General features: G+C 45.6%; 1 protein-coding gene across 1 annotated transcript; it reads left to right on the forward strand.

Annotated features, from left to right (window-relative positions):
- The first annotated feature begins 519 nt into the window (after positions 1-519).
- nat8l (N-acetyltransferase 8-like) lies at positions 520-17,322 on the forward strand. Its single transcript, XM_068587504.1, has 3 exons — positions 520-1,011; positions 2,290-2,454; positions 13,076-17,322. Exons 1-3 carry the CDS (start codon positions 708-710, stop codon positions 13,441-13,443), a joined length of 837 nt encoding a protein of 278 aa, XP_068443605.1. The 5' UTR covers positions 520-707; the 3' UTR covers positions 13,444-17,322.
- The last annotated feature ends 2,853 nt before the right edge of the window (positions 17,323-20,175 follow it).

The following is a 20,175-nucleotide window of genomic DNA, read 5'->3' on the forward strand; positions in this document are numbered from 1 at the left end:
ATGTAATTATAAAACCTACATTACGAGCTTTTATCGTGATTGTGAGCAGCGTAGGGACGCGCCCGCTCCCAGGATTCCCTCCTTGTTTGACGCATCGCCCCCGCGTTACCTTGCGCCTTTGTGTGCCGCATCCTTGGGTTATCTCAACAAAACCGGGAGGGGATCCTCCTCACTAGACAGACAGTATGGAGGCAAAAGCCTGCGCAGAAACAAGCAGCACCCCACCCCCACCCCCCCACGCAATCTCAACCATCACACCCTCTTCTCGTGGACCCACGTCCTCACAATGCACACCGGCACGCACGCACGCCTGCTCAGAAAGAGAAAGAGAAAGAGAGAGAGAGAGAGAGAGAGGGTGTGTGTGTGTCTGTCGCTCCCTCCTCCCTCGTCCATCAGCATGTAACGGCGCACACCGCGTCCACCAATCTGTGCAGTGAGAGGACCACCCCAACCCCTGAACCTGAATCTACCCGCCCTGCCCGCGTATAAATACTGCTTGAAGCACACCGACGAGTCTTGGTCGTCAGAAGCGCTCAGGGTTGCAGCAGCACATCCCCCCTTCGTCTTATCCCCTTCATCGTTTCTCTGTTTTTTAAGACAATCTCACGCATCACCCATTTTCACTCTCACTCTCTCCCTCCCCACCCCCGTTTTTTATCCTCCTTCTTCCCCTGAACCGTAGTGTTTTTTTTTGGGCGGCCAGTTGCATGCATTTTTCGTCTCCCAAAATGGTTTGCGAGACTAAAATTGTTGCGGACGAACACGATGCTATACCTGGGACCAAAAAAGAGTCGATGATGTGGAGCTCTCCTCCGTCCAGCGCGGCTATGAACCCCGCCGAGGCCAAGGGTGTGAGGAAGAATGCGGTTTTTATCCGCGAGTTCGAGTGCGGGGATCAAGAGGAGGTGCGGCGCATCTTTTACGAGGGTATAATGGAGAGGATACCCAATACGGCGTTTCGGGGGATCCGGCAGCAGCCCAAGACCCAGTTTTTATATGCTCTCCTGACAGGTAAGTACCCCCCATCTCCTTGCACCGCGCATCCCACACCGGCTTCTTTATTAGCTATCACACCCACTTTTTTTCTGACGCCATATAACTTAAACAAGACGCCCGGACATGAACTACGCACAGAGGAGTTGTTCCTACCAGCTCACGTCACGCTGTATGTAGGTTCACGTCTCTGTTGCGCTTTTTCCGTTTGATGTTTGCACCCTAAATGTGATTTATTTGGAGGACCTTACTTGTGTTAAAACCCCCCCCTACGCGAGTCCAACGCGCCTCTGCACTATCTGGCCGTGTAGGTCGACGCACAGATAAGTTGGAAAAAATCTGTGACTTTTTCAAAAACCGGCATGTTGCTCATCATGCAACAAAAGGCATGGCCGAGGCGCATGGTGCACGCTGACGATGTGATGACATGCCGGTGCCCGTGGATGAATGAACGAGTGAATGAAATGTGAGGATTGGCCCACGGGGTGCGCGCACGTAATCAAAAAGCACTCCCTACGCGCACCCCAACGCATACATTAACCCCCCCCCTCCTACCTTCCTCCTCCTCCTCTTCCTCCACCGCCTCTGCGCTGTAGTCACGCACTGATCCCGTTTGGCTTTTGTTGACGTTGCCTCGTGTATCGTGACCGGTGCCGTTACGCACGTCAACATCTAAACAAGCTCCCTTCGGGTTTTGAAAAAGTGACTTATTGGTGTGACGTCACTTTGACTGCAGGACACAAACTACGACAGTCCTGCCTGTAAACACCTCCTCAAACTAATTATATGCAACGAGACTAGGACATTGAGATATTCTCCATTCTCCATTTGATGTTTCTCACACGCTGGAGTAAAGAAACCAGCCCACTAGGCTAGTGCATGCCACGCAACGACATGCTATGCAGCATCCAGCCTGCTTGCTTGTTTCACCGTGCGCCCCCTAGCGGTACATCCCCTGAACTACTCCAGTGTGGACTTGACTGTTTTGATGAATTCAATTCTGACGTGTACCCTCTGCTGAAAGTCTCACTTTTACATTTTGTGTTCCTGCAGCGATACTAATGCGCCTTACTTCACAGTTTGATGAAAGTTACTGTGTGAAAGTAATCCCGACCTCTCAATATGTCCACTTTGTGCCTTTATCACCGATTGTGTGTTCGCTTACTGATGCTTACAATTGTCATATTGCCTCTGCTCTTTTGATAAATGTGTCTGTTGGGTCAAATTTTGCCAAAATCAAACATGTGATTCTCTTTTCTGACAGGTTTCGTTTATTTTTCTTCCATTTCTCCATAGTAATGTGCTTTTTCGTGACCAAATCCGTCACGCTGACCTGTTGTGCACCCCTCATTCTCATGGGTGCGCGCTACTACTACAGCAGGACAGTTATCCACAGCTATCTGGACTGTGCTCTGCACACGGACATGGCTGACATAGAGGCTTATTACATGACCCCCACAGGTAAGACGAGGGAGGAACGACGTCGTTCTCCCTGTAGTGTGATGATGAGATCTATTGTCTGGTTTGTCAGTCGGCAATGCTCCACCGCCAGTGTTTATTTACATAAAAAATAAGGAATCAAGAGTAATGAGGATAAAGATGTGTAAAAACACTACTGTAAAAAAGTTAGCCTGTAACTTTGCTACAGCTCAAAAGATAAAAGACAAAAAAGCCCTGAATACATGTGATTTAAAGTGACTGTAAACTGTTAAACTAGCTGGGTCGAGAGTCTGCAGGCAGGAGGCAACTCATCAAATATGCAGATCCTCTCTCTCTGCTTTCCTTTGCCTCCACCCTTCTTTCCCACTCCTCCTCCCCGCCTCTTTCTCAACTCCTTCCCCCACTTGCATCCTCTCTGAGCTCCACTTGGTCACGGGCAGGGAGGAGGAGGAGGAGGAGTTGCATCACAAGGCTATTGATCGCATGGAGAAAACTGCTGATACACTTTCTGCAGTACACTCGGTGTCGGCAAGGCTCATTTCCTCCACTTAAGCTTCTAATTGGAAAAATCAATCCCCCTCTAGTGTCATCTCAAAGCTATTCATTCTCTCCGTTAGTCCAGTTTCGGGTACGAGCGACTTAACAACCACAAACAGGTGACACACGACCCCGTAACTTCCTGGACACATGTACACCCTGTTAACCTTAACCACGTGGCCAATAATAAAAAAAAAAAGCAGGTGTTGGTTAAGCCGGTCGATTCCCCCGCTCCCCTCCCCTCCACCCCCCATTGTCTCTTTCTCTCTGACATTGTGCCCTCTGGCCTGGTAGTCCACTGCATCCACAATTGCAATTTAGCAATCCCATTATTGCCGCAGGGCCGAGATGGTTTAGAGGGGGCCAGGCGTCACCGCTCTCGGACAATGCTAACGATTACAGCCGTGCAAACTGAATGGGCCCAGTGGGACCGGCACCTGGGCACCGACGGGCCGTCCCGATGGAGAGGCAGCGCTCACGTCACACGGAGGAGTGCAAATTTGTACAGAATGCAACACTTACGTTAGCGGGGACAGTGGACGGGGAGGAGAACGCCGCATGAGAGACGCAGCCGACGGCCGGTTCCACTCACTTTAGAGAGAGCAGAGAGAAAGACGTATTTGAAACCAAGCTTTCAGAGATGTGAAGCTCGTCACTGAGGAAACTACTCAGGAGTCTCCAAAAAACCAAGCAGGAAATCCTCGTGTCATCTTTTAGCTCGCTGGCAGCAGAAAGAGAGAGAGAGACGGATAGAAAGGAAACAGAGTGTTGTACGTTCTGGGATCAGATATAAAAGGCGACTGTGTGTATCGGCTTTGCAAACAATCTTTTATTACGACAAGTAGCTAAGTTAGCGATCCAGCAGAGAAACAGTGTATGCTGTGTTTCCTCATCGGTCAGGCGACTCCTGCAACCGCTCAGATTACAGCGTCCACAATGAACACAATGAACTCTGGGTAGCAGTACTGAACATTGACTTTATATAGAAATGAATTATCTCTCTCTACCGGACATATTGGCTACAAAAAGTAAAGAACAACATTTAAGATGAACACAACAGCCAGAATAATAGAGTCTATATTTAAGTGTGTGAGGGTGTGACAGGGAACATCCGGAAAGTTAGTGATGTGTAGGGCGTGAATATGTGTGTGTGTGTCTTTTGAGGCTTCATATTTCTGGAGCGTAAAACATTGCTTTTTAATCCGTGTTTAATAACTGCGATGTCTTGGTGTGCTGGATGATCGTGAGGGGCGTGACAGAATATGAATGTTGTATTGCATCAACCCGGCAATTAATCAACGGAGAAGAGAAAACGCTACTTTAAATGCAGAGAGGAAGAGAGATTTATGGACTGAAGGGAGCGAAAGAGAGGATGCATGTGGAGCGCGCCTTACATTTCTGACAGTTAAACAAAACATGAATAGAATAAACTCTAATAAGTGGACAATGACCAGAGGCTGGTAGTAGAAGAGGTCCAACTGAGCTGGCTGGAGACACGTATCCTTGTACATGTGGAACGACACCAATCAATACTCTTATCTCCTCTGTGTGTGTGTGTGTGTGTGTGTGTGTGTGTGTGTGTGTGTTGTGATCACTCACTCTGCTGCCATTTGTGGCCAGCTGTTACCTCTGTCATTTGCCACGTAATAAAGTGTGTGTGTGTGTGTGTGTGTGTGTGTGTGTTTGTGTGTATGTGCTTCCTGGTAGAAAGGCCGTAATGCAAATTAAAGCAACAAAGGCTGGAAGTATAAACGTATACGGCTGTATTCAAAGCAAATTGATTCATATTTTAACGTTCAAAGCTCAGTTTAAAATGAAATAGGAAGATTAGAAGCTAGAGTTAGGACAACTATAAACTGCTAAAAGTCCATTATTCAAGCTGAACAGTTCAATAAGTGTTTGACAAATTAAAACTGATGTAATTAAAGTACAACATCTGCTGGCTCAAAACCTCTTCATACAGTCTAACTCCTCTTTCCCTCCATCTTTTCGCTGTCCTTTAAATAACTCAATCTAGCAGTCAATATGTAGTAACAACGACTGAGAGAAACTAGAAATGAAGATAACATACTTTTCAACAGAAGCTCTTTTTCTCACTTAAAGCAATGAGCCTCTGAAGGTATTTCATCTTTGACCATGAGGGACTGATTTATTAATCCACGTGAATGTGATCAGACAAAGAAGAAAATCTGGTTCCACTACACTAAAACGACTCCTGAGTCATACTGAGGATAGTAAAACTATTTGGAGGAACCGCGGGCTGTGTTTTCTTTGGCAGAGGCCGGCTGTGTAAAAATGTCACAACTCCGGCTGCTCAGCCAGAGCGAACCGCGGCGAACGAAACCACATCAGAGGCTTCGCCTTTGGCTTGAGTCAGTTGTTCCTGATGAAACATGGCATTCGTATTTCAGGGCTTTTAATATTACATTCGCAATAACTTTCACAAGTATGAGCAATGAGCAATCGATAAGCACGTTCTGAGAAAATAGTTAGACGAGCCAGCTCACGCTGGTCTTTTAGTAAGAAGCTAAAATATGTTAATCGTAGACACTTTCCAGGTAACAGAAACAAGTGAACAGGATTGCTCGTGGCACTTTTGCAGCATCTCATCTTGTCACGGGCCCGGTCCATGTCAGCACCCATCTCATCAAATAGTGCTCACGGGGTTTGTTCGCTCCTCTTAGGAAATGGATGGCGGGGCGACAGCCGCCACTACGACAACTCTCCATCCCTTAAGCCCGTAAGGACGGCGCATTTCAAAACAGCTAAGACGGAGGTTTCCCCCTCGTGTTTTGAGCTGCGGGCGCACTGCTTACCTCCCTGCTTCACACGCTTTACTCGCTCAATCGCTATAGGTCACTCTGAAGCAGCTTAGAGCCTAAAAAGTGGATGTAACATAATGAGGGCGACACGAGACACTGAGTCAAATCCTCCCTGGATTTGATACCCGCTCAGTGATACTGTCAGTTTAATGAGGCGCTGTGACGACTGCAGGGCTCGTCAGCGCAGGCGACATTATAAAACCTGCCGGTCAGTCTTACTGTGTGTGTGTGTGTGAAATGAGTCTGAGCATGCTCTGTTCCAAGGGAGCGAGCAGCTTCCTCCACCGGTACCTGATGTGCTTATTTTAGCTCCAAACGATAGACAGAGGGAGAGAGAGAGAGAGAGAGAGAGAGAGAGAGAGACATATGTGAAGGGAGGGAAAGAGATGAGTGCACGATAGGAATCGGGGGCATCCGGGGGAGGGGCGTGCTCCTCAACAATATGAGATATTTTGGCGTGCGTGTGATAAAGAACGAGAGGTAAACAGTTTGCTGGTTAGCACACAGACAAAGGGGTCTCCTGGGTATATTTCTGACTCCTCAGATTAATAAGGCATCCTTCTTTCTATCCTTTCCTCTCCTAGCCCGCCCTCCTGTTGTGGTTTGAGCCACAACAATTTCTCTCTCCCTCTCCCACCTGTATCGCTCCTCCTTCACCTCCTCCTCCTCCTCCTCCTTTCCATTTCTCATCGACACTGAGGGCGCTGCTGCGGCGGCCAACTGGGTTATCCATCATCCCGGCACTGAGGAAGAGAAGGAAGTTTTGTTTCCTCGGCTCAGAGGAAGCATCACTTCCTCCGTGCCGAGGAAACAACATTCAGTCTCTTACGAAAACTGAAAGAAATAACAGAAAAGTTCAAATTACTTTTCGTTCATTCATTTATCAGTGGCAGAGTACGGGTACGTCATTACTCATGTGAGGTTATATTAACACAGATATTATTGTACACATTCTATTATATTTACGGAAAACCAAAATTAAAAACTGATATAATAATTATTTAATTGTAATTATTTAAGAAAAAAAAGCGTTTGTTGTTTCCAGCTTTTGAAATGTGACGATGTACTGCTTTTATCAGTTTAATGGCATTGTAAATGGTTGACTCGACAATTAATTAATCTTTTTCTGGCTGAGAGTTCGAGATGAGAAGCTTGATGCTAAGCTAAGCTAACTAAGACTGGCAAGAGGAGGAAACAGCGAGTCTGGTTCTCTCTAGCTCAACCCAGAGACACGTCAGCTGTCACAAAGTCAGCCATGTTGCCGTTTACGTCACTGGTTGGGTCTGCTGTTCCCAGTCTGCACATCCTGAGAAACTGGAGAACCCAACAGTAATTTGCTTTTGCTGTTCGCTGCCAGAGCATGAACACGCGTCTCTCTCTCTCTCTCTCTCGTCTATTCAGCGTTTTGACGAAGTGGAGCCGATCATTAATAATGCACCGCAGTGTCACATCCCTCTGCCTTTGTTTCACATTCTGCTTAAAATCCGTAGCAAACAAAGCCACTCATCAGAAAGAGCGGACGACGTGTCATCGGCGGCTCCACCGTTTGCGGCACTGTGCATTTTCTCACGACCGCGATCGACAGATGAGCAATTTTAAAGCCCGTTATCGAGAAGCGTGCAATTACTCGTGCGCTTTATAGATTCTAAATGATTCCTGCGGGTGAAGGGGAAACCTGATTTACACAGGAACAGTTGAAGTGGGCCTGCGTGTAATAGGTGAGAGTCACATTTTGCATGTTGGTGTGAAGCCTGATTGATGGCTTGAACAAGGGGGGGAGGGTGGAGCTCAGGCTGTAGCAGTAGCAGCCATGTGAACGATGGCATGCACACAGTAAAGTGAAGCATGTGTGTAAAATGTGGCCATGCACCTGCATGCTTGCATACAAACAGGCAAACATGCGTAGACGCGTTGATGGGCAGGAAGGCAGTAAAAACCAGTGAAGGGTCAGATAATGAGTTCCTCCCAGCTAATGGAAGTCTAACAGCGCGGGGCGCTCGCTGTGTGAGTTAAGCGTGACAGCACACAGGTCAACGCGTCACTCTCCTCCGCATCGGACTCAGCGTAAAAGGCCAAGTTGTTTGTGAAGACTTCTTCTGCTGTAAACGTCGGCTTTAATGCGCATTAATTATTCATTCTGTGTTTGTGTGCACATCTGTAAGGTGACGGTCACCTCCCTCCTCTCACCCTCATTTGTCCCTGACGGAGGAAGAAAACCGCTGACGCGTTGGGTTACGCGTGACAGGCTAATCCATACTCCCAGCATGCACTCTGACCTGAGGAGGAGGGTGTGTATGTGTGTGTTCGTAATGAAGGGCATGAGGCACGGTGCATGTGATGTATTGGACCAAGGCGGAAAAAAAAGATCACTATCAAAAGTAATCTTAAGCACTTCGCCCTTTAGAAGGGAAAAGTTTTAACACTAAAATAAGACGATAAAGATATAAAGTACATCAAAATAAACTGAATTGATGCCTTTCTCTTGCAGTAGTAGATCATTTTTTACTCTTTACGGATGCTTTACTACCTCTTAAAGCATCACTCAAGGCTTTAGGTCAAGGAGATGTTGTGAAAGAAATGCATGTAGAAAAGTAAATGTAAAAAAGAAAGTATCTTTGGGTGATTTACCGTGATGTCTACTGATTACCTTTTTAAAGCCAGCCCCAGGCAAAGCACAACTTATGTCTCTTTCGTGGAATCAAGACCCAAATATGTGGTCAGAAGTGTTTGCCGGGAGAGAGAATGAAGCTTTAACTCAGTCTGATGTTGCACCACATGTATACGAGGCGGAAAAATCAACACTAGCAGAGATGCCTCGTCGCCATTTAACGCCCGGCAGGGTCAGATTATTCACGCAGTGACGCAACAGTTTTTGACTCAGAGCCGCGGCTGAAACAAATCACCGGTGCTTCATGTGCCCCGCGACAACGACACACACGCATTTTAATGCACGAGCAAATTAAAAATGACCATAAATTCACAGTTTAATTATTAGAACACGGCGAATTGACGCACAACACAAGCGGGTAGATGCGTGCCACGTCTGAGCTTGTGTCAGGGCTTAAAAACCGCAGACGGCACAGCGAGGCGTCGTCTAGACTGAACGCTTATCGAATGAATTATCCCTTTCGGTTTCATCGGAGGGAAAAAAGAGTAATCTTGTTAGACACCATAAAAACTATTCCTGTGTGCGCGCGCTCCTGTTGGTGAGCGTTTTCTTCAGTTCACAACACATGCAGGAAGGCATATTAATATCCTGACGGGAAGTAGAAATGAGATCCGTCGCATTAAGAACACGGTAATCCAATTTCTTTTTTGACCCGTGCGAGAATCGTTATGATTTCCTAGAGCTCCTCTTGTCTTTTACTCTCTGCTTTGATATATTTCTTGTCTTCAGATCATCTGTATTCTCCAGATCCCCTCCCCCTCTGCAATAATGGTAGATGTACTCTCCTCCCTCCCCCCTCGTGTTCGTATGCCCGAGCAGCAATAATGGCTCCTTTCAGGCTCATCGCTGTTACTGTTAACACAGATGCCTCTCCTCCTCCTCCTCCTCCTCTTCTCACTCACTTTCTTTCAGAGAGGACATATGAATGACTTCTTCTTCTTCATCATTGTCCCTCTTTCCCCTCTTTTTCTCACTGAGGAAGCTCATTGACGCCACTTTTCAGCCTCAGTAACACCCACCGAAACATGGGCGGCGCATTGCACACAGGACAGTAATATATTAAGCTCGGAGCTGGAGCAACAGGAGGGTTAGGAACAGGACAATGTTTTGTAAAACAGAGTCTCGTTCATCCTCTCTCTCCAGCCAGTCGTGTGGTGCCATGAAGCACGAAGCGCCGTCTCCCTCATGACCCGTAGGAATAGGATTAGGAAAGAGATAGGGGTAGAGAGGAGGATGAAGGAAGACATAAAAGAGAGGGATTGGCTCGATCCAAAGACATCAACCATTCCAAAACCTGAGAGTAAAGTTCCCTTCAGGCAAGGGTAAAGTTGTTGTTGTGTTGTTGCACTTTTATCTTCATATTCTCTTCTCTGTCGACCTACTTGGAAACTCTCCTTTTCCCCCAAAAGAGAGAAGACAGTCATCTTCCCACTCGCTTATCTGTGAGAGCAAAATAACTTTCTCAAAGTATTTCAGCAAGTATAATGTTTACCGTGGTCACCATCTTGGTTTAATAGTCACTTAAAGTTGCTTATTAATAATAAACTCAAAGTGCCGCTGAGGCTGATGGGAAGGAAGTTGGTTTTGGACTAGTTGAAATTGGGATCACCGAAGACATTTAGATTCATCCTCCGGACATCATGAATGAAATCCATCCTATAATTGGTCTGAATGACATTGCCGTCTCTAGAGCTGCGAGCACGGCTAAGAAAGCTTTAATTAATCCTTTTCATCTTCCAGAGTATCGCACACAGCTTCACTGAGACAGTTCAGAGTTAAGGCTTCGCACTGAGGGTGCCACTCCGCCAAACACAACAGTTCAGAAGCAGATCTGCAGACATGATGAGAGTCAAGAACGTCTTAATCTCATATAAACTGTCTTGTGGACCCTCTAACTTTCTCTCCCTCTCTCCATTCCCGGCAGAAACAGCGATAGCTGGCGTAATCCATGCCGTTTAATAGTTTAATACCAGTGTCGGATTCGGCAGATGTGATTGCTCCTCGGGCAGTGATGTCAGGAAGCTTAGAGGTCAATATACCGTGCTTAGCTTACACGGGAAAAGTCAGAGGGGCCAGGAGAGAGATGTGATGTCTCAGTGGAGTTCACTGTCCCATGTGGTCAGAGTGTTCTTTTTGAAGTGTTGAGTAATACACACAGTCTGACAGGCGGCGAGGTGGTTGGTGTGCATGCTTTCCTGTGCTGTTCTCGTTCTTGGCACAGGCTCAGTTCAGACAGATGGTCAGGCCCTCCTACTCCAGCACACACACACACACACACGATCATAATAATGCCGGCGAAGTGCTACAGGAGTTGACACTGTAGCTTCAGCATCTGCCTATAATAAACCCTCATTCCAAAGTATTAGTGGAGGCCGCATGACACTGCCGAGTGTCAAATCTGAGTCGTGCAGACTATCTCAAACAATCCTCCATCAAAGCTCCACACAATCACCTTCACACCGTCAGCCTCCAGATGGCTGCAAAAAATTAACTGCCTTTTTTAGAGTGAAGGGGATTTTATTATGCAGAGATGTAAGATTAGTAAACTGCATGCTCTTATGTGTTGTTTTGGGATATTCAGCATGTTTAGCACGTGGATCTTCGCCCATAATTCAACAATGTCAACTCCCCCCGAAGAGATTAGTGAGCAGCGGTTGCAGACAAGTCTCCTGGTGATGCGACACACCCGTCTGTCAGGGTGGGCTGGTACTCAGGTTTTTTCCTGTCGACATATGCAGTTGTTTGATTCAGTAGCCGAAGCCTCCGGATCAGATTAACACCGACCTGCAGGGGCATCAAATCCCTCCTAACACAACGGGACTCAGGCGGAAGCATCACGCGAATGCCACCGCCTGTTTGAGTGTGTAAGAGCGGAGAGAAAAGGTCACATGTGAAGGCAAGGAAAGGGCGAGTAAGGCGGACAGGGAGAGAGTTAGGATTCAGAGATCATGGACACACAGATTTTTTTTTTTACTGGTCAGCCGCTGCCAGTCAGGGTGATTTACTTTATCTATAACAAACAGATGGCATTTTAGCACCAAACCATGTAACCACTGCCAACGCATGCCATAAATACCGCTGACATTGATGGAGAGGCGGTTTGAGCAGAGTTACGTAATTTAAAAACACCGTTGAGAGGATAATTTTCCTTGAAAGATTATGATCAGTACAGGAAATGAAGCAAGCGCATGTTCTAAAGCGGTATGTTCCTTTAATGTTCGGCAGGTTTTTGACACCTTGTGAACTTGTGATTCTACCCGTGCGATGGACTACGAATAAAAGAGGGATTTCCAATGTGTTTGCTCCGACGCGAAACAAAAGAAAAGCACAGGCACTTCAAGTAAATAAGAGAAAACCTCGAGTTACAAACATTTACTGCTATTCAAAAGCGAAAAGAAAAATGATTCACAAGCATATTCACTGTGTCATGAAGAGCTCAGAAACTGCAGCACGAATATAGATCCATTTCAAAACGGGCTGATATTCGAGCTCTTGCTGATACTCTGATGGAGGAGCATTGTCTGCTTGCGCCAACCTTTGTCTCTGTGTGTGTGTGTCAGTGTGTGTGTGTGTGTTTGTCTTTTCATCCGTTTGTGTGGGTCTCCAGTGTCTGATATTTCAACTCCAGGATACAGAGTCCCTTTGAGCTGCTGTAAAAATACCAACGTATTGTTTTTCTGCCGATGCAGCTTTTACATGACGATATCGGGTTTGTGCAAAACAGGGTTCAATTCCCACAACAAGATCGTGTAAATTTGCCAAATTTCTTTTTCCAATCCCCCAAAAACCTCCTCCGAGTGGCTAATAACATTAAGCACCAGTTAGCAACATGCGACAAGCTGCTCAGGGAAACGCAAGACATTCATTTACATGTTTAAGTTTCTGGTCATTCAGCTGATTTTTTTCCCCGTTATCTAATGTTTGTGTGAGGTCTCTACCCTTTAATATCTCTCCATTAAACTTATTGTTCACTCATCTCAACAAGACTAGAACAGTGCAGTGATAAAACTACGAAACAAACTTTATAGATTGAAGAAATAGTCTGACGTTTTGGGAGTAAGATGAGAAGAAAGACACTACTCTGTGTTAGAAATGTAGCTCCTGCAACAGCAGGTCAGGTTAGCTTAGCATAAAGACTAAGAATCCATCTAAAAACACCTCTAATGCTACGTTCACTCTACGAGCAACAAAAGCAACAGAACGGCCGAGAGCACTCGGTCACTTTTATATTGCCGAACTGCATTTTTTCTTTAGATGGAAGGAAACAGCGTGAAACTAAATCGTATGATTGGTTGACGCTTCACTGCGTCATTGCTCAACTTTGATCTTTTCAGCATCAAGCAGTGTCGGTTTGTAGCTTCATGTCGCTCATAGAGTGAACACAACAGATTTACACGATATATTTGACAATATATATATAGGTATATATTGGAGCTTTACAGGAGGAGGTCGCCCGATTTTGTTGACAGATTCCGGCGAACTGTTTCCAGTCTTCACGCTCAGCTAAGCTTCATATTTGAACGAAGCCTTTAAGTGTTTAACTCCGGCCTTTGCAGCCTGCTTGATGTAAACCAACCTATTTTAATCAAACGCATCGTCTCTTGTCTTCCACCAGGCTCCTGTTTCTGGGTGGCTTTGCTCGACGGACGCGTGGTGGGCATCGTGGCGGCGCAGGGCCGCGAGGACGACAACACGGTGGAGCTGCGGCGCATGTCGGTGGACTCTCGGTACCGCGGCAAAGGCATCGCGAAGGCGCTGGGCCGCCGCGTTCTGGAGTTCGCCGTGCGCAACGACTACGCCGCCGTGGTCCTCGGCACGACGGCCGTCAAGTTGGCCGCCCACAAGCTGTACGAGTCGCTGGGCTTCCGCCGGACGGGCCAGAGCGAGGACTACCGGCTCCCCGGGATGAGCCGCTCGCCGCTGGAGAGGCTCTTCTTCCAGATCCGCTACAGCCGCTACCGCTTGCAGCTCCGTGAGGAGTGAGAGGTGACAGGCAGAGGGAGAGAGAGAGATGGAGAGGGGGAGATGGAGACAGAGAGGGACAGAGAGAGAGAGAGAGAGAGAGAGAGAGAGAGCAACGACGCTTCTTCACCCGAGTGCCCCGACTGCATCCTCTCCTCTGACAGCTTTTATTTATTTTATGTCATTAGAGATAACTTTGAGTACTTCTTAACACTTCTACAGATTCATCTTTAAAGTCACTAACGTTTTCATTACTATTAGGATTTTGTTGCTGTTGTTTTTGTATTATACTTTTTACATTTTAAATAAGAGTTTGTTTTTTCTCTCCTCTATTTTATTAAGATATTTTTTTGTACCTTTACGCCTCCCTTTTAATTATGGGAGGAAAAGAAAGTCTTTCACAGAAGACATCTGACTGGCACCCCAACTAGGAACCCTCCCTGTCTTTTTGGTTTAACGATCATGTGACTGATCAATACTCCCCTTCATTACGACTCCACAATGCCCTCTTTACCCCTCCCCCACTACCTCAACGCCCTCCCTTCCCTCCCATATTCAACTTCCCCACAGCAAATCAACAGACGTGCGTGGCACTGAGTGCAATGAGACATTTGCTTTCTGTGTCATTGGGGGTGGACGGAGCGACGGACGGGTTGGGAGGGGCAGTTGTGGCTTCCTCGACAGCAAAAACGCACACACACAAAAAAAGCAGTGTGTGGGAGGGAGTGGGGGGCTTGTGGTACACACTCTCTTTTAGAAGCGCACTTCACTGTTAAATTGTGTGTGTGTGCATTGTGAACAGAGCGTGGACACGCGCACACAAACCAAGTCATTTGGGCTTTTGGCCTGTCTCTCGAGACACCATATTGAAGCACAGCGAGAGTGTGTGACCGACCCCCACAGTGAGAGAGAAGGACGACAGGATGGGGACAGGAATACGCACCGTGCATCTTCCTCGCATCCTCTCCTCTTATTTCTTTCCTCGCTGATTATTTGCTTGGATCTCTCCTTCCCTTTTATTGTTTTTATGCATCGCTGCTTTTCTCACCCAGCGGAGAGGGTCTCTGATTGGTTGAGGTGACAGAAGGGTGACAGATCTCATGCTACAATATAGCTGCATGTCCGAGCCTGTGTGTGTGTGTACGTGTGTGTGTGATTGTTGAGAGTCTGAGACTGTGTGTGTGTGAGTCTATGGTCAGACATTACAGGCCATGCCTCAACAGTGTGTGAGGAATTTCATTTTGCGTGGACAGACACGCATCGTTTCTTGCTACGAGTCAAGTATTATCTAAGTAAACAACTACTTTCTATGTGTACTTATACATTTGTTTACCGATTGAAGAAATATACATTCTAACATTTTGAGTTTAGTATTTGACTGGCAATTAGTCATTTTATAACTTTAAACACACATTACCGCATTGTAATATGCAAATGTTACAGTCAAAACTACGACATTTACAAAGTAGCTGCAGACTACACTCCACATACTTAATCCAGGTTATTGGGGAACGACTTGGGTAAAACATGACTACTAGCAATACTTGCAGACCTGCAGAACATAACTGAGCACAAACAGCAAATAATTATTGAAACCAATATATTAGCATTAGTATCCCCCCCGCCGCCCATGTATTTATATTGTGTATAAAGTTGAAACCTCATGTAGCGAACCCAACATCAAAGTGACTCCCATGACACCTCTCTCCATCTCCATCCTCTGACCGTACAACCAGCAGTAGATTCAGCCATCCACGACTCTGAGCCTAAGTTATGTCATCGTACCATTTGTAAAAAGTAAATTATAAAGCAAAATACAACACAAAAAAATCACATAAGATGAAAAAAGAAAGAAAAAAAAATTAATACAAGTGTAATCGTCATGAAGTTAGCCATGACCCTCCTTGCCTTGCCACCCTCCCCCATGAACTCTTCCTTCTTCCCATTCATGAATTTGTCTGCAACCCTGGGCTAGACCCCACAACTTCCATCTGAACCCCCCCACCCTGACCTTTGACCTTTCCTTTCCCCGGCCACACCGATTTCCCGCCCATCTCTGCATGTGCCACTGAGCCTTGCTGCACTGCTTTTAATACTCCATTTGAAGCTTGTTGGACCAAACCTGGACCCCGCCCCCCGACTGTGATGTCATCGAGGCAGTGCGATGCTCTGTGAGGGGCTGGAGCAAGGTTGCATGGTTGAATTAGTCTGGCTGCGATGCAGAAGACACAGGCAGTGAAAGAGAAAGTGTGTGTGTGTGTGTGTTCAGAGTTGGTGCAGATACACTCACCAACTGCAGCACTGTCTGGATGACATCATGCCTGCCAGCTGGCCAACTGTAGAATGCAAAAAGCAATGCAAGTGTGGCATGCCTCTGTACCCGGTGTGTGTACGGTGCCTGCCCTGGAAAAATAGGGGGAAAAAAACAACAAATTTATATACTATATATATACATATATATATACTATATATGTATGTATGTATATATATGTATATATATGAAAAATAAGCTTCTTTTTAAATGAACATATACAAAAAATGTGTGTTTCTTTGTTTGGAAAAAAACAAAAATTGTATCATTTGCATGAAATGTGTCTTTGAATGCAAAAAAAAAAAAACTTAAAGGGAAGAAACTCCTAGCACATGGCATACAGTGGAACCATAGACTTGTACTGTTTTATAATCCTTCGTTTTACTTAAAATGATCTTAATTCTCTCGGAGTGAAATTAATACCAGCCGCAAGCCAGTGCTCAAATGTGTCCGCCACCGGCTGAAGGATAAGAAAAGTTAGTTTCTTTCCTTGATCTCAGTGGGAGTGAAGGTGAATATGACGAAAAGCTTCGTAGCGCTCCTGCTATTAAACCAGCTTCTGTTGAGGGTCTGAAGGACTAGGATCGTCAGTGGGTATTTGACAAATGATGCAAGAGACAAACATGTATTCCCATGCAGTACATACTGCAACATCTTTCATCCACTAAGTCCTTTGTCCAGTTAAACATATGCAGATGAAGGAAACACAGGCAGCAAGATAGCAGGCCGCAACTATTTCCTGAGCCTCCACCTGTGTCGGCTAAATGCCTAAAAATGTACACGACATACCAGTTTGTTTTGCCCCCAACTTCAGTATATAGGTTGTTAATAAGTCAGGTCCCTTTGGTTCGAAGGCTTCTCCTCCTTTCTTTCCTTTTTTTTCAAGACACATCTAGAGGTGATTTAGCGACTGGCAAGCTTCTTTTTCTGTTATTTAGAGCCAGCCTAAGATTTCTCTATGAAATTCTACAAAGTGAAAAAAAACAAGGCACAAATGCCCTGAAAGCATCAAACAGTACGCATCAGATGTTTTCTGGTGGAGGATGCCTCGCACCGCTTTGATGCATTTGCTTTGAACTTGGTTGTAGCTGGAGAGTGAAGAAAGAGGACCGGGACTGTATTCTGTGACGTTTCTGGAGCATCAGCTACCACTGGCCTTCACACAGCGCTTACAAACCTCCGCCTAGGCCAAGCAGAAAATTAGGTAACAGGATACAACGGAAAGCCAAAATAAACATGAACACTATTCAGATATTTGTCTATACAGAGAATCAGGCTATAGAGCAGACAAGTAAAATCTGATCTCACAGCTGTGGAAAGGTGTCAGTGGTGCTGAGGCCGCATAGAAACACCACAGCAGGGACACATTACTGATGCCAGTGTGTTCAGGTCCTTCTCCTTCTTTAGAAGACGTCGGGGGTCTGGAGGTGGAGAGGGAGCGGTGCGTTTCGCTGAGGTGGATCGTAAAATTAAGTGTGGTCTGGATTTTGTGGAAGAATGTGAAGTCTGTCAATTCTGAGCCATTTCTGCTGCTGCCAATCGCAGTTTTTTGCCTGATGAAATTTGAGAATACTCCATGTATTTTTTTTTTTTTTGTGGGGAGGGGGGCGAAATGATTATCCATACTGGTACATATTCTGAACAAATGTAATATATCCTTCAAAACGCCTTTGCCAAGGCCTTATGCACTGAAATCAAACGCTGGAGTTCCAATATCTTGAGGACTGCATTGCTTAAAGTAGTTAAGGGTAGATTTTGAATCGTAAAGACGAAGTGCACTGACTATATATTTAGTCTGAGCAATGTCTGTTTTCTACTTCGTGTCAATGCAACGCCCTGTGAAGTTTCACCTCCCATTTAAAACTGGCAACGCATAGTTAATGTCGGAATGTAGTAACTCAAACTGTATGCAACTTCTACCAGAGTGAAATTTTTTGTGACAAACCATTCCTCTGAAATGTCCTGCTGATGTACAATCCAAAAACACTATCTCACACTCTTTTTTTTTTTTTAATTTGCTTTTCTGTGCTTTTGTTTGAGTGCGAGTGTGCTGTCCTATTCGGTTGAGGTTTGAGAAGGTATGCTGCATAAAGGGCTCTCATGTTGGAGACGGCTCTTTTAGTTTCGAGTGCTTTACAACCCAAAAATGATCATCTGATGCGCTCTCTCTCTCTGAGGCACAAGCGGAGGCTATTGAAGCCAAAGCTCCAACTTCTGCAGTTTTACTGAGTCCCGGCCATTGAATTAACCAAACGGTAAAAACATCAGTATTTGCCACGATCAATATTTTATTCAGTTCATCTACTGGTGAAGGAGCAAAACCGCACAAATGTACAGATCCTGTGGGTGTGTTGTGTTACTCTGACGGTGTGTGTCCATGCTCGACAGCCTTGGGGGTGAACACTACGGGCATGAATGTAAACTGCCAACATTTAAGGTCTTAGAAAGATTTTTATGTTTTGAATCTTTGCTGTTTTTTTTAACATTTTTTTTTTTTTAACTTTATGACAGAGAAGAACAGGAGGAAAAGCAGCTATTGGTTCGTTCATTAAGTGACTAAACCATTAGATTTTAGACATTTTGTGTGATTGTAAATAGCCGTATCTATTGTTAATGTATTATTTACAGCAACGTGTCATCTGCGCTGGTTCGAACCAATCCTGGTGGAGTTCATTTTTGTCTCAGAAGATGGCTGTCGCCTGGAATGTTCCACCTAACGAGGAGGGCGAGGGGTGAGGGAGGAATGTGCCACATTGGCAGTTAAACAGGGGGGAGGGTGTGGTGGGGCGGTGGGAGGAGGTCTGCAGCAACAGAGCTCCACAGCATGGACTCCCTCTCTCTCTCTCTCTACCTCTGGCGAGGATTTTGCTCCACTGTGGCAAATACAGAAGGACTCCCTCTGGACTGAGGCCACAGGTGCCAAGAACACATAAGCACTTGTAGCACAACTGTGTCTTGTTTTGCTATTACAGTAACAGATAGTTTTGATTTTTTACATTTCCTATGAAGAATATGGATAAAGTTTCTCTTTCTCCTGTATTATCGACTGTATGTATCGTAAGCATATATACAAGACGTGATACCGCAATGTATAATTCGTACTACGACCCCGTGGCTAATTTTTTGAGGTGGAAATTTGCCAAAGGTGACAGTAATTGCTGCATTTTTATTCCTCATGTGGCTATGTTTTGTTCCAACACAATCCTGTATTTACTTGGTTTCATTTGGAGAAAAACAAACCTGCCCACGTGCCATCTAATCAAGCAATAAATACAAACAAAACCACAAAAATTACATCCTATCAAAAATGATTTTATCAAAAACATGAAATGCTGCATTGACGTTATGTCCCGTATACTGTACCAAGGAGAGGCAGCGATGTCATCCCAGTATCGGCATTGCAACGGTACCACTCATCACATCGAAGCCTGAAGGGGTGATTGATTGTAAAATGTTTCTGTTTTTTGTATTTTTCTTTACAAAAGAGGTGTCAAAGATGTGTTTTTTTTTTAAAACTCAAAGTTGAAGTACACAGGTGTACCTACGCATATTTGTACAGATGTGAATAGGAAATGCGGGGAAATGACAAGAAGGGGGGATAACGGATGCTAAAGAATGAGCAGTTCAAGCGGACAGGGAAAAGATGGCGTCGGCACACTCTGAAAGTGCAAACCGCTCGTCGGTCTCTGAACTGAGCTTTTACTAAACCACAAAGACATCCGGTTAACATGCACTACGACCTCACCGCCACTCTGTCAAAACAAAGTGAAAACAAAATCAATCAAAATCATGCCGCAGCTGCCAGAATCTCAACTCTCAATCACGTTGACTTTTTTCCTCACAAGTGAGATTCAAAGTCTTTCTTTGAATCTGCAAGTTAGTTACTGTAAAGTTGTAAAGTATATTTTACTGTAAATAGCCTCCGGGGGTCATTTTTACTCCTTTTGTAACAGAAACTGTGGATTTAAAAAATATATATTTTAGAGATATTTACAGCACGTATAAAGAGATTCTCCAGCGGTTCAGGTGTCCTCATCTGTAGTGCTTCATAACGATCCCATACTGACTAACGGCGGACACTTTCAGGGGCTGCATAGCGCGCCATCTTCGCCACGGTGTCTCTGTCCCACGCTGCTGGGTGCAGACACAGCCTCCCTTGTCCTGCCTTGTCTGCTTGAACTCTCGAGTCACCAGAGAGCGCCTCAGAAACGCTGCAACAGCAGCATCTCTGTTAGCTTACAGCACACGCCAAGGCCACGGTTATCAGTGGCTCTGGACTGAGCGATGTAGCTGTAGCGCGAGCTGCTTCAATGCAAAAAAGGGGGCCCTGTCGTGGCTGTTGTCTGTTGCCAAGAAACCGACCCGCACAATGCACAGCAGGGGATTGATATGCGGCCGCACCGTGGGGAGGCAGGCAGGTCAGCCAGCCGGCCATGAGAGAG

Source organism: Clinocottus analis, unplaced genomic scaffold, assembly GCF_023055335.1.
Source record: "Clinocottus analis isolate CAN_PGR_092001 unplaced genomic scaffold, fCliAna1.0.p SCAF_21, whole genome shotgun sequence".
NCBI lineage: Eukaryota > Metazoa > Chordata > Actinopteri > Perciformes > Cottidae > Clinocottus > Clinocottus analis.